This window comes from Hyalella azteca, unplaced genomic scaffold, assembly GCF_000764305.2.
Source record: "Hyalella azteca isolate HAZT.00-mixed unplaced genomic scaffold, Hazt_2.0.2 contig11240, whole genome shotgun sequence".
NCBI lineage: Eukaryota > Metazoa > Arthropoda > Malacostraca > Amphipoda > Hyalellidae > Hyalella > Hyalella azteca.
The window spans coordinates 42,054-55,850 of NW_025941243.1; the positions used below are offsets into that span (position 1 = coordinate 42,054).

The following is a 13,797-nucleotide window of genomic DNA, read 5'->3' on the forward strand; positions in this document are numbered from 1 at the left end:
TAGCAGTTCGAAAGTTTCGTCCCTATGTAATTCGTAATTAATGCTCTGTCCTTGGCTGATTCGAAACGACCGTAAGCAATTCGTAACACTTCGTTCCTGAGTAATTCGTTACGTCTCTACGTAATACGTATTGCTTCGCCTCTGTAATTCGTATCGTCTCTTCATGATTCGTAGCGCTATGCGTGGATCCATTACCAGAGCGTGGCCGGCTCATTATAGAGCGTAAATCAGAAGCTAAAATACAATGTTGGGGAGCCAAACGAATCATGCGGTCAGATGACGAACGCCGTCTTATGTTTTACGTTGTGTGCCATTAAATCGTGACAAACGTCGTCTGATGTTTGACATTGTTTGTCATTAATTCAGGACTAGGTGGCAGCGATCTGTTTCGAGCGATATCCGGAGTGTTGTGCTTCTAACTATTACAGCAAAAAAGGTTAATAAAACTACCACTTAGTGGAGCCGTGTAAATAAAAAGAACAATCAAGCTAACTAGCAATGCTAGATCGATGAGAATTGCAATCAGGTCAACTATTGAAACTCATTAGTGAAACTCAGTCCAATCTGGGTCAGGGTGACTCATAAAAGGGCGAAAAGAGTTACGTTATTTAATCTCACACTACACTGCATATTTTTTCATCTCTTTTAACATTGAGTGCTATGTAACTAATAGAATATATGCGCAAGAGCTTCTGACTTTAATTGACGTAACGCGTCTGTAACAATATGGTGACGTCAATATGTCTGTAACATTATGGTGAACTTCAGAGAATCATTCGTTAAATATCCATTAGAATATTTCGAAAAGTATAACAACAATACGAGTTTTTTTGCAAGTGTGTACAAATAATTGATGTCAATTTTCATATATATGGTGTGCAATAGACCATTTCGGCTTCGATTTGAAAAAGTATCGCACTATTCTGCCCATTTCGCCCACAAATTTCGCCCACATCGTTGTGAATATTGTCTCCTTATAGTTTCTTTCACGATTCACATGGCACGAACTAATCAGTCTATAGTCTAACCTCTTACATTGCAGGTGCATCCGTGCCAGGTGAGAATTTATTTAGTTACTCCTCTAATAAGTGATGAAAATAATTTATTTTGAAGTGCTCAGGATTTCTCTTAATATATAGGTATCACCTGCTATTTACACCTGTAATTTTTCAGTGTCTTGCTCTGGAAATTTTTGAACGCTGTGATGAGATTGCGACTGACTGCATCTCTGAGCAGCGTATCTATGAAGCTCTAAGATAAGATGGAAAATTGTGTAAAATTCAGCAGGACAAAGAGTTGTAACAGAAATCCTACTTCACTCTCATCCGTAACTGCGTAAATTTCCATAAAGCCAGAAAATCGTATATATGTTTCCGATTATATATTTGCAACAAATTAAATAATCGTCTAACTAACTAAACGTTCCGTTCTATTGGAACAGAAATAAGTCCATTAAGATGACCAATTAATTTTGAAATCCATAGTACTGAAGAAGTCCCGTCAAAATGATGTAGTATTTAAATAATTTAATGAAAAACTTAATTTCTGATTTATTTATAGTGAAGTTTTAACTCGTAATCGTGTAAATGAATTTTTGATCTAATCCATCGACCACGCATAACCCGCGCATGTTAGTTGAATGTTGTGAAATAAGTAATACTTGGCAATTCAAGCTTTACTCAAACAAATGTCCGGTTACCTGAAAAGAGAGTAACCGACATCAAATACTAATCAACATAACAAATATAACAGCAACAAACAATTAAACGGCAGATTTAAAGTCAGCATGTACGTGGTAGAAAACTTACATTACATTACGGCGGTAGTTAGAACGTGTCAGCTCGACGGGTACATTGAGACTGATACGGTATAGGTATTGAAGCCTGACCATGTAACATCAGATAGTCATCTTATTATGAACTTTATTCATATAGAAATCAGGACTATATTACAACATTCACCCCTCCTAAAATTTTTCGCTTACTTCTACCTGGTAAGGACATTTTGAAAATAATTTATTTTACAACGAAATAGGATACTATTCAAACGAACATTCATATTCTACTTTGCTTATTAATAACCGTAGCGATCTGGGGGTCTTCGTATTCTTGTCGATTTTCTGAGGACGGGAGAATGGGCCAATTCCGTTTCCTTATCCGCTTGTTCCATAGGCTGCTGGGACACGGGTAGAGGTTCTGCGACATCCTGCAGTGAGGCAGGTTGATGGTATGAACCAGGAGGATCAAGAGCTTGATCCTGACGAGGTGAAGTCGGCTCTAGTCGCTCACGGACATCTGCGTTGTCTGTCATCGGATCTGGAAGCCGACGAGAGGAGAGTTGAGGACAGGGCGCTAGGTCTTGTACCGACACGGTCGATTCCCTCCCGTCTCGATATTTCACGTGGGCGAAGGTGGGATTGCTGTCTATCAAATCCACCTCGTCAACTAACGGTTCTGTTTTGGAGCGAACGTACCGTCTGAGTAGGACCGGACCAGGAGTCATCAGCCACGATGGAAGAGAGCGTCCGTGAGTCGATCGTCTATGGAACTTATCACATCATATATATATAGGATGGTAATACATTTAGTTTTCTGTTTGGGCACCCATGACTTGCCAGCAAACCATGCATTAGGCATTGAAATAGATTATAGGGTAATTGACTTTCAATGTAAATATTTTAATTTTCTCAATATTAAATACAAATTAGGTATATCAATTACACATTATTTTTATACTATAGCAGTGTTCACAAAATGATATTATCCAAATTTTGTTGGGAGCTGATAGAACCTCCCACAATATTTTTGTCCATAAGATTCCAGTTAACATTTTACAATTTCCAGGTTATGTATAATTACCAGACTTATTTTTTAATTGATCATATGTTTCCTTAAACAATCATTTTCATTGATTTAACTTAACCTTTTGATCTTGGATACATTTGCCATCAATGCTTTTTGTACCTAATGGCTTGGATCCAAGAAGTCCTGCCAGTTTTGAAAAGGTTAAATGTGTAGCTCTGTCTAGCACTGTGTAATACTTTGTGCACTTCCTGTATTACTTGAAGTGTTGATGAATATAATGTTTGTTTTGCAGGCAGGCGTGTGCATGGTGCGTGCTCAGCCGCTGGTGTGCGTGTCTCACGCAGTGCCTGCTCCCCCTGCTTTACACCACACATGGTCAGTAGCTTCTGCTTCACAGCCTTCTAAGGTTTGCTCTTTTCTTACCTATACATATTACCTATAGGTACCTGTTCCTAGATAAAATAAAGCCTTTTTAGTGTTTTTTCTCATTTAGAAAATAAATGCACTATTGTGCTTGCCCTGTCCGCCCCTCTGTCCGTCCGTCCGTCTGTTACTTCAAGTTTTCGCCGACGAGAAAATGCGCTCTCTGTCACTCACTGCAGTGAGTACTGAGTTATATTTTTTCTTACCTATACCAGATAAAATATATATGTTAAATTTCCTCCTTGAAATTATAGTAATGTTCCATACTGGGGTGATGGATTGACACCAATTACCTATTAGTTTGTGTAGGCATCCGGAAAAGAAGATGTGGGATATTTATTATTTGCCTTCATTCCTGCATTTAGTTTAAAAAGAAAGGTTGGCTATCTTAACCCTTTTGTGGGTAAGCGTAGAGATGTACAAAAGTTTACATTTCTGAAAGCAGTATGAGAAAGTATGAACTATTATACGATCTATACAATTGTATATGTATTTCAAAATTTTGTAGATGGTAGGAGTAGTAAATCACACTGTAAGAATTCATTAAATATTGTCATTAGTTATTTAAATGTAAGCATAAAAATGTGGGGTAACAATCTACTTCAATTTAATTCAATTCGATCAATTTAAGTGCATAATTCTGTAGCTCAATTCAAAAATTGTCTTTAAATTTGCATATTTTTATTTTTGAGCATTGTAGAGTGTCATGTCGTATAAAGAACAATGGTCAGATTATTGGCGGAGGCTTGACCTCAAACACAAACTCGGGGCTGTAGTATCTCTTTGGGCAGGAGGTTTGAAGTGATCATAAATGGCCACTAAAGCGGCTAATTGCATAATATATGCATAATTTTCATAAATTGCATACTACTATATAAGCAAATGAAACTGCTATGTGTAGATTTGGAGGTGTGGTGTGGAACTTCACATTATTTTTTTAGTTGAATTTTCAAACATAATTAAAATTGAAACAAATCTAATTGTATGCTCATCACTGCATTAAATATTCCTGATAATCTATTTATATTATCTTTTATTTTTATTGTATATCATGTATAGTGCATGTAATACCGGAGCACTGGCTTATTATTTGGTATATTTGCAGGCCTTCCAGCAGCATGGCTATGGAGGCGAGCACGCGTCTCCTGCACTCAACATCAATTTTATGTGAGCATAATACATACCGGTGATATCTTTTGAAAGTAATTTATTCACATAAATTTTTATTTATATCAACACAGGTTCCAAGGACATGTAGTTACTCCTGAAAGTTCTTTCTTCACATAAATTTTTATTTATATCAACACAGGTTCTGAGGACATGTAATTACTTTTGAAACTTCTTTATTTACATAAATTTTTATTTATATCAACATATTTTAGTGATGTCCATACATGTATCAAATGTCTGATAACTCATTTGCAGTCAAGCTTGGCATATTTCTTCATAATGCATAACTAAAATCATTACAGGCTGGGGCATAACACCTTGAAAAATTTTCCATTCCCTGTGGGCCTAGTGGAATTTTAGAGCGGGGTTTAAATGACCAAAAACACATGGCAGATACAGAGCTAAACGTATTTAAATTAAATGTGATACAGAGCTGTGTTAAATCCCTCTCCAGCTGTGATTGGTTGAGATGTCATCCTTTCTAGACTGTGATTGGTTGATAGGATTGTGATTTATTCCTCTCCAGACTGATTGGTTAAGCAATGGTCTTTCCAATATGTTATGTATTTTTGGTCATTTATAACCCTTCTAGAATTCTACTATGCCAATGGATGCCCTTGTATTTATTTAACAAAGTTTCACAGTGTATAACTTGTGTGCTTCTCGAAAACCATTTGACTCCTGCATCTTTGGACCCCAGCATCTCTCTACCCCTACCCCCCACCCCATATATCTCCCTGTCTCCCCGTCGGTACCCTGTTGTCTCACGCACAGCAGTTGCCAGCCTGCAGATAATACAAAACACTGCATTGAGACTAGCCACCGGCTGCCTCAAAATGGTTCCGATCGCCCATCTTCACCAGGAGACCGGCGTTCTCCCATTATCTGCTCACCTGGACCTGGCTTGTGCCCAGTTCCTCGCCAGCGCCCTCCAGCCCTCCCACACCTCATTCCACATTGTTTCTGCTCCACTGGGGGACCGCCCCATGAAAGCTTCCATCCAGTCGAGGTTCGGCCATCTTGTCACACCATTCTTGGCAAATGGTATCTTGCCTGCCGGGACATACGAAGAAGCCAAGCAGTCACTCCGCAGGGAGATCGCCTCCCGCGTGGCGGCGACTGCCGCCATAAACGCCATACTTGCTGCCCCGCCACCGCCGATTGCATCAGTGGAGGCCTCGCTCCCTCGCCCCTACCGCTCGACGCTATCCCAGCTCCGATCGGGATACTGCAGCTCCCTGGCGTCCTATTCCGCTAGGATCGGACGCTCCCCTAGCTCCCCTCCAGTCGGTCCAGCACCTCTTCACCTGCCCCGCCTTCCCCACGTCTCTCAGCGTCTCCTCACTGTGGGACAGCCCCGTGGAGGCAGCGGCTTTCCTGGCCACCCTCCCTGCCTTCGCCTATCTCCCCCCTCTTCCGGTGCCTGCCCCCCGCCCACCACATGAGCCTCCCTCCCGACGAGCGTGACGGACGCAAGAAACAACAACCCCCAACTCCCCCTCATGTACCAACCTGCATTATAGGGTGGTGCTGGTCCCTCTGTACGGTACCTTCACTGTACCCCTCATGTACCCCTGCCTGTAGCCCCCTTGTACCCCACTGTACCTCCACTATACCTCTGCTGTACCCCCAGGCACAGTACCCCCAGTACCTCTCTTGTACCCCCTTGTACCCTGTACCCTCTCTGTACCCCTGCTGTACCCCCAGGTACAGTACCCCCAGTACCCCAGTTGTACCCTCCAGGCACAGAGCTGCAGTACGGGGTGGTGCCGGCCCCCTTGTACCCCTCCTGTACCCCCAGTACCCCAGTTGTCCCCCAGGCACAGAGCTGCAGAGTGGTGCCGGCCCCCTTGTACCCCTCCTGTACCCCCAGTACCCCAGTTGTTCCCCCAGGCACAGAGCTGCAGTACGGTGTGGTGCCGGCGTTCGCAGAGAGCATCAGTGAGGGAGACCTGCGGTGGGTGAAGCAGGTGGGCGACGCCGTGGCTGCTGATGAGACGGTGGGCGAAGTCGAGACTGACAAGGTGGGTTACCTGGGTGGGTTCACTTGTACACTCTGAATAATGTGGGTGTATAATAATAATAATGTAGTACACTCTAAATAAAAATGTTACTGGGAGTGGGTGGGTTGACTGGTACACTCTGAATAATGCGGCATTTTGTCCAAATAGCGACACGCTTGATGTGGCATTTAGCCCAAATATTGACAAAACTGATGTGTAATTTTTTCCAAATAGTGACACACTTAATGGGGCATTTAGTCCTGATGTTGACACACTTGCATGTGCATAGCTTTAATACGCCCATTTACCAGATGAAAAATGTCAAAATATTATATACAAGGCAAAATTTGCGTCACTGTTTGGACAAAGTGACACTTACAAAGTTCTCTGATTATAGATTTGTATGTGCAAATATTTCTTTTCAAGTGATACATAAGTCGCCACTCTATTAATTATTAGCTCTAACTGCCCTCCCCCTACAGACAACCGTCCCCATCAACTCCCCCTGCGCGGGTGTGGTCACGGAGCTCCTGGTGGGGGACGGCGCCACCGTCTCCCCCGGCACGCGGGTGTTCGTCATCACCCCTGGGGACGCCCCGCCCCCCAAGGTGGGGGAGAGAGGCATCGGTGGGGGAGGACTTGCGGGACATGGGGTTTAATATACTATTAAGTGGCTCCCCAACCCCCCCCCCCCAAAAGGTGGGGAACTGGGGGATTAATGGGACATTAAGTGGCTTCCTATCCTCCCACCCAGGTCTGGGGGCCATGGGGGTTTTAGGGTGGCAACGATCGGTCAGGGTGGCAACGATCGGTCAGGGTGGTAACGATCGGTCATTGTGGCAACGATCGGTCAGGTTGGCAACGATGATCGGTCAGGGTGGCAACGATCGGTCAGGGTGGCAACGATCGGTCAGGGTGACAACCATCGGTCAGGGTGGCAACGATCGGTCAGGGTGGCAACAATCGGTTAGGCTGACAACGATCGGTCAGAGTGGCAACGATCGGTCAGGTTGGCAACGATCGGTCAAGGTGGCAACGATCGGTCAGGGTGACAACGATCGGTCAGGGTGGCAACGATCGGTCAGGGTGGCAACGATCGGTCAGGGTGGCAACGATCGGTCAGGGTGGCAACGATCGGTCAGGGTGGCAACGATCTTTCAGGGTGGCAACGATCGGTCAGGCTGGCAACGATCAGTCAGGCTGGCAATGATCAGTCAGGCTGCCAACGATCAGTCAGGCTGCCAACGATCAGTCAGGCTGCCAACGATCAGTCAGGCTGGCAACGATCAGTCAGGCTGGCAACGATCAGTCAGGCTGGCAACGATCAGTCAGGCTGGCAACGATCAGTCAGGGTGGCAACGATCGGTCAGGGTGGCAACGATCGATCAGGTTTTCAACAACCGATCTGTTAATAAGCTGATCAAGATTATATACAAGATAAGATATATATTATAAGAGTACATTTGTTTAATTATTGCGAATTTTGCAGGCTGCTGCTGCTGCCCCCGCCGTTGCAGCTGCCGCGCCTCCTGCAGCAGGTAACTATCAACATAATTAACTTAATTACTGTTGTAATTACTGGCTGTAACTGAGCAATATTTGGTAATTATAAAATTGATTTCACTTGTTTGCTTGAATCGCGAATTAACGAAGAATTTAAAAGCAAAGAATAATCCACAAAAATTAATCCGAAATTCTGAATAGATTTTTTTGTGCTCCGTCTATTATTTGTAAATTTAAGTTTTGAATTTCGTTCTATGCTTTCAATGCATTAATTTGTGATTCTGGATTCTGCGAACTGACAATGGGGCTGGTCTCCAAAACGTTTTCTATAAAAATATGAATTTTTGTGGACTATTCTTTGTTTTTAAATTCTTTGTAATTATATATAAATTATAAATATTTATATATAATTGTGTATAAAATATATATAATTACCTGCTTTAGTTAAAGGGCGGCCACATCAGTTATTTCTCATGACATTCCCTATACAGCAGGTTATTATTAACATTATTACTACTCTCAATGTAATTACTGGCTGTAACTGATCAATATTCGGTAATTATAAATAAATACCGGCTATAAATAAATTATAAATATTTACCGGCTTTAGTTTTAAGGTGTGAACACATCAGTTATTTCTCATGACATTCCCTGTGCAGTTGCCGCTCCTGCACCTGCTGCTGCACCTGCTGCAGCTGCTGCCACTGCTGCACCTGCTGCACCTGTTCCACCACCTGCTGCATTTGTAGCTTCCCCGCGGGTGCCGCTGTCCTCCATGCCCGTGGCCGCCATCCAACACTCGTCCTTCCTGCAGCAGGCGCAGGTTAAGGTGAGTCTGGCCGCCATGTTGTCCACCACCATGTCCATCATGTTGCCATCATGTCCATTATGTTGTCCACCATGTCCATTATGTTGTCCATCATGTCCATCATGTTCCCCTCATGTCCATTATGTCCATCATGTTGCCCACCATGTTCATCATGCTGTCCATCATGTCCATCATGTTGTCCACCATGTCCATCATGGTATCCACCATGTCCATAATGTTTTCCACCATGTCCATCATGTTCCCCTCATGTCCATCATGTTGCCCCCTCATGTCCATCATGGTCCCCCCACCATTTCCACATCATATCGCCCCCTCATGTCCACCATGTCGCTCCCTCATGTCCACCATGTCGCCCTCTCATGTCCACCATGTCGCCCCCTCATGTCCACATCATGTTGCCCCCTCATGTCCATCATGTTCCCCCCACCATATCCACATCATATTGTCCCCTCATGTCCACCATGTCGCTCCCTCATGTCCACCATGTCGCCCTCTCATGTCCACCATGTCGCCCCCTCATGTCCACCGTGTTGTCCACCATGTTTTCTATCATATTCACATCTTGTCCGCCATGTCCATTTTGTCCACCATGTTGTCCACCATGTCTCCACATCATATTGCCCCCTCATATCCACATCATATTGTCCCCTCATGTCCACCATGTCGCCCCCTCATGTCCACCATGTCGCCCCCTCATGTCCACCATGTCGCCCCCTCATGTCCACATCATGTCGCCCCCTCATGTCCACCATGTTGCCCCCTCATGTCCACCATGTTGCCCCCTCATGTCCAAACATGAGGTGTGTCATGTGGCCTCATAATATGTAGGCATGGACATGAGGTGTGTTATGTTGCCTCATAATATGTAGGCACGGACATGAGGTGTGTTATGTTGCCTCATAATATGTAGGCACAGCATAAACATCATGTATGTAAATATAGTCATGCATTATTGATGAACCCACATAAATGATTTAAGCTCATTAAATAACATCTGCAGGTTTTGCAATATGTTAATAGAAGTAAAAACATTTTATCTAAAACTGAAGAAGTATATATCAATATATTAATATAAAGTTGTGTGGTCAGCATTTCGTCACTAATAATAATTAATAATTATTATTTGTGTCTGTATAAATTGATATGTTAACAAGTGTATGTATTTATTATATTAACTAGTGTATTGTCAATAGTTTCTATGTTAATGTCTCAATGTACTAACAATACCTATCTCAATATATGAATATTTATAATAATACGTAGCAATATGTTAATGTAATAACAATAATTAATGTTGTCAGCAACATCATGGTCATGTTAACACATATTTATAATTATTACGTATAGTATCATATTATATTAACTAGTGTATTAACAATAATTTATGTAAATATATCATTGTACTCGTAATGTATCAATAATATATCAACAATAATAATAATACCAATATATCAACATATTAATAATAATCTATGTTGTCATCAGCATTATTATAGAGCTGCTTATGTATCAATGTACCTGTACTATATCAGTAATATATATTATATTAATGTATTAACAATAATTAATGTCGTCAGCAACATCATGGAGCTGCGTAAGTCTGTCAACGCTGAGCTGACAAAGCGCCACGGAGTCAAGCTCGGCCTGATGTCAGCCTTCGTCAAGGCCTCCGCCTACGCCCTTGTCAAGATCCCGACTGTCAACGCTGTCATCGATGGCAACGATGTCGTCTACAGGGACTATGTTGACATATCTGTTGCCGTCGCCACACCTAAGGTGAGTCATGTCGTCTACAGGGACTATGTTGACATATCTGTTGCTGTTGCCACACCAAAGGTGAGTCATGTCGTCTACAGGGACTATGTTGACATATCTGTTGCTGTCGCCACACCTAAGGTGAGTCATGTCCGTAGGAACACCTAGGGTGAGTCATGTCCGTAGGAACACCTAGGTGAGTCATGTCCGTAGGAACACCTAAGATGAGTCATGTCCGTAGGAACACCTAAGGTGTGTCATGTCCGTAGGAACACCTAGGGTGAGCCATATCCGTAGTAACACCTAAGGTGAGCCATGTCCGTAGGAACACCTACTGTGTGTCATGTCCGTAGGAACACCTAAGATATGTCGCATCTTGGTAACGGGAAGTTTAATTTGTTTGTAATACATTTTCGGTGTCAAGATTACCGTTTATTATAAAGTTTTTTTCTTTGGGAAATTTCGTTGGCTTGGATAACGTTTCGGTGTAAATATTATCATTCATTATAAAGTTTTTTCTTTCCTTTGTATCTATTGTGAGGTGAAGAAAGATCCCGCTTGCTTATTAGGTGTCATGTTACTGCCACCTTTTTGTAGGTTACCCTTCCCTCTGCCCTTCTACCTTAACATGATACCTCCCCATGGTCTGATGGTACTCAATATTGTACCCTCGACACTTGTACCCAAACCGTAAAATCCCCCGTGCCCTTGTACCCCAACATTATACCCCCGTGCCCTTGTACCCCAACATTATACCCCCGTGCCCTTGTACCCCAACATTATACCCCCCATGCCCTTTGTTGTGAAATAAGTAATACTTGGCAATTCAAGCTTTACTCAAACAAATGTCCGGTTACCTGAAAAGAGAGTAACCGACATTAAATACTAATCAACATAACAAATATAACAACAACAACAACAAACAATTAAACGGCAGATTTAAAGTCAGCATGTACGTGGTAGAAAACTTACATTACATTACGGCGGTAGTTAGAACGTGTCAGCTCGACGGGTACATTGAGACTGATACGGTATAGGTATTGAAGCCTGACCATGTAACATCAGATAGTCATCTTATTATGAACTTTATTCATATAGAAATCAGGACTATATTACAACATTCACCCCTCCTAAAATTTTTCGCTTACTTCTACCTGGTAAGGACATTTTTGAAAATAATTTATTTTACAACGAAATAGGATACTATTCAAACGAACATTCATATTCTACTTTGCTTATTAATAACCGTAGCGATCTGGGGGTCTTCGTATTCTTGTCGATTTTCTGAGGACGGGAGAATGAGCCAATTCCGTTTCCTTATCCGCTTGTTCCATAGGCTGCTGGGACACGGGTAGAGGTTCTGCGACATCCTGCAGTGAGGCAGGTTGATGGTATGAACCAGGAGGATCAAGAGCTTGATCCTGACGAGGTGAAGTCGGCTCTAGTCGCTCACGGACATCTGCGTTGTCTGTCATCGGATCTGGAAGCCGACGAGAGGAGAGTTGAGGACAGGGCGCTAGGTCTTGTACCGACACGGTCGATTCCCTCCCGTCTCGATATTTCACGTGGGCGAAGGTGGGATTGCTGTCTATCAAATCCACCTCGTCAACTAACGGTTCTGTTTTGGAGCGAACGTACCGTCTGAGTAGGACCGGACCAGGAGTCATCAGCCACGATGGAAGAGAGCGTCCGTGAGTCGATCGTCTATGGAACTTGAATAAACGATCATGAGGAGTCGAGTTTGTTGCCGTTGTTAGCAGTGACCTTATGGAGTGTAGTGCGTCCAGTAACACTAATTCCCAATGTTTTATAGGTAGATTCAGAGTCTCTAGACGTAGAGCGATCGTCTTCCAAATTATGCCATTGTACCGCTCACACTGCGCATTCCCGGTACTGTGATATGGGGTTGTTCTACTCGTCGCGACTCCTTTTTGGGATAGATATGCTTTCAGTTCCTGCGACATGAACGATGTTCCTCGATCAGAATGAATGTAGCCGGGCATGCCAAAAAGTGCGAACAACGATTCCAGGCATTTTATAACTGTTCCTGCAGACATGTCAGGGCAAGGGAATGCAAAGGGGAACCGTGAGAATTCGTCGACCACAGTAAGCATGTACGTGTTGCGCGTGGCGGAGGGCAGAGGGCCTTTAAAATCCATGCTCAAGCGTTCCATGGGCTGAGTTGCGCGGATAAGAGTTTCATCCGGCGGCCGGTAAAATCGTGGTTTCAAAATCGCACACACTTTACACGTGGAGCAGACCCTTTTCACGTCTTCAGTTGAGAAGGGTAGATTTTTAGATCTAACAAAGTGCAGGAGTCTTGCCACTCCAGGATGGCACAAGCCGTCGTGAATGTCGTTCAACGTTGATTTAGACGTCGAGAATGAAACTGCACAGCAAGATGCTCGACTCATTGTATCGGGGGCAACGTTCTCTTTCCCTGGCCGATACCTGATGGTGTAGCTAAACGAGGCGAGCTCAAGCCTCCATTGTTGGATTTTATTGTTTTTGATCTTTGTTCTTTTCCTATTGTCGAGCATGAATGCTACAGATCTCTGGTCCGNGGCATGCATGGCATCTTTGACCGTCCTGTGGCTAGAGATGGCCAAGTAAGTGGCATGCATGGCATCATCAACCCTCCTCAGAGCGCCATACTTGGCATGCATGGCATCTTTGACCGTCCTGTGGCTAGGGATGGCCAAGTAAGTGTGTGGCATAGTGGCATGCATGGCATAATCAACCCTCCTTAGAGCGCCATACTCGGCATGCATGGCATCTTTGACCGCCCTGTGGCTAGAGATGGCCAGGTAAGTGTGTGGCATAGTGGCATGCATGGCATCATCAACCCTCCTTAGAGCGCCATACTCGGCATGCATGGCATCTTTGACCGTCCTGTGGCTAGAGATGGCCAAGTAGGTAAGTGTGTGGCATAGTGCCATACTTGGTATGCTTTGCATCTTCAACCGTCCTCTAGCCGATGCAGCCCCAGGCCACTCTGGAGTATGTGCGACAGTAGGTACAAATCCTAAAGTGTTTACCAGAAAGTGAACAAGCAGACCAAGTTAGCTATGAGCATGGTTGAACGTTGTCTTTTAATTGAAAATTATTAATAACAGACTTAAATGGTTTATGAGCGTCGTCACACTACATTTGAGAGAGCTGCATAATGGTAGTTCAGACCATGGTTGAACTATACAAGGTTGACCCACGAGGATTTCCGTCTTTCAGTTAATCTTTCTTGTTGCGTCACGTAGATAACGTAAACCATCCCGTCATTCCCATGACGGATTGGTTGACTGGTTTGAACGCA

General features: G+C 43.5%; 2 protein-coding genes across 2 annotated transcripts; one reads left to right on the forward strand and one right to left on the reverse strand.

Moving 5' to 3' along the window:
• The first annotated feature begins 2,228 nt into the window (after nt 1-2,228).
• LOC108678444 (dihydrolipoyllysine-residue succinyltransferase component of 2-oxoglutarate dehydrogenase complex, mitochondrial) lies at nt 2,229-10,670 on the forward strand. Its single transcript, XM_047882753.1, has 8 exons — nt 2,229-2,360; nt 3,097-3,179; nt 4,333-4,394; nt 6,291-6,421; nt 6,883-7,008; nt 7,890-7,938; nt 8,563-8,773; nt 10,310-10,670. Exons 1-8 carry the CDS (start codon nt 2,229-2,231, stop codon nt 10,653-10,655), a joined length of 1,140 nt encoding a protein of 379 aa, XP_047738709.1. The 3' UTR covers nt 10,656-10,670.
• Nucleotides 10,671-11,779: 1,109 nt separating this feature from the next.
• Nucleotides 11,780-13,039, reverse strand: LOC108678443 (the record flags this gene model as incomplete). The annotated part of the gene is made up of 1 exon (XM_018166863.2): nt 11,780-13,039. A coding segment is annotated over exon 1 (1,248 nt), but the record flags the coding sequence as incomplete, so codon positions are not given.
• Nucleotides 13,040-13,797: the final 758 nt, after the last annotated feature.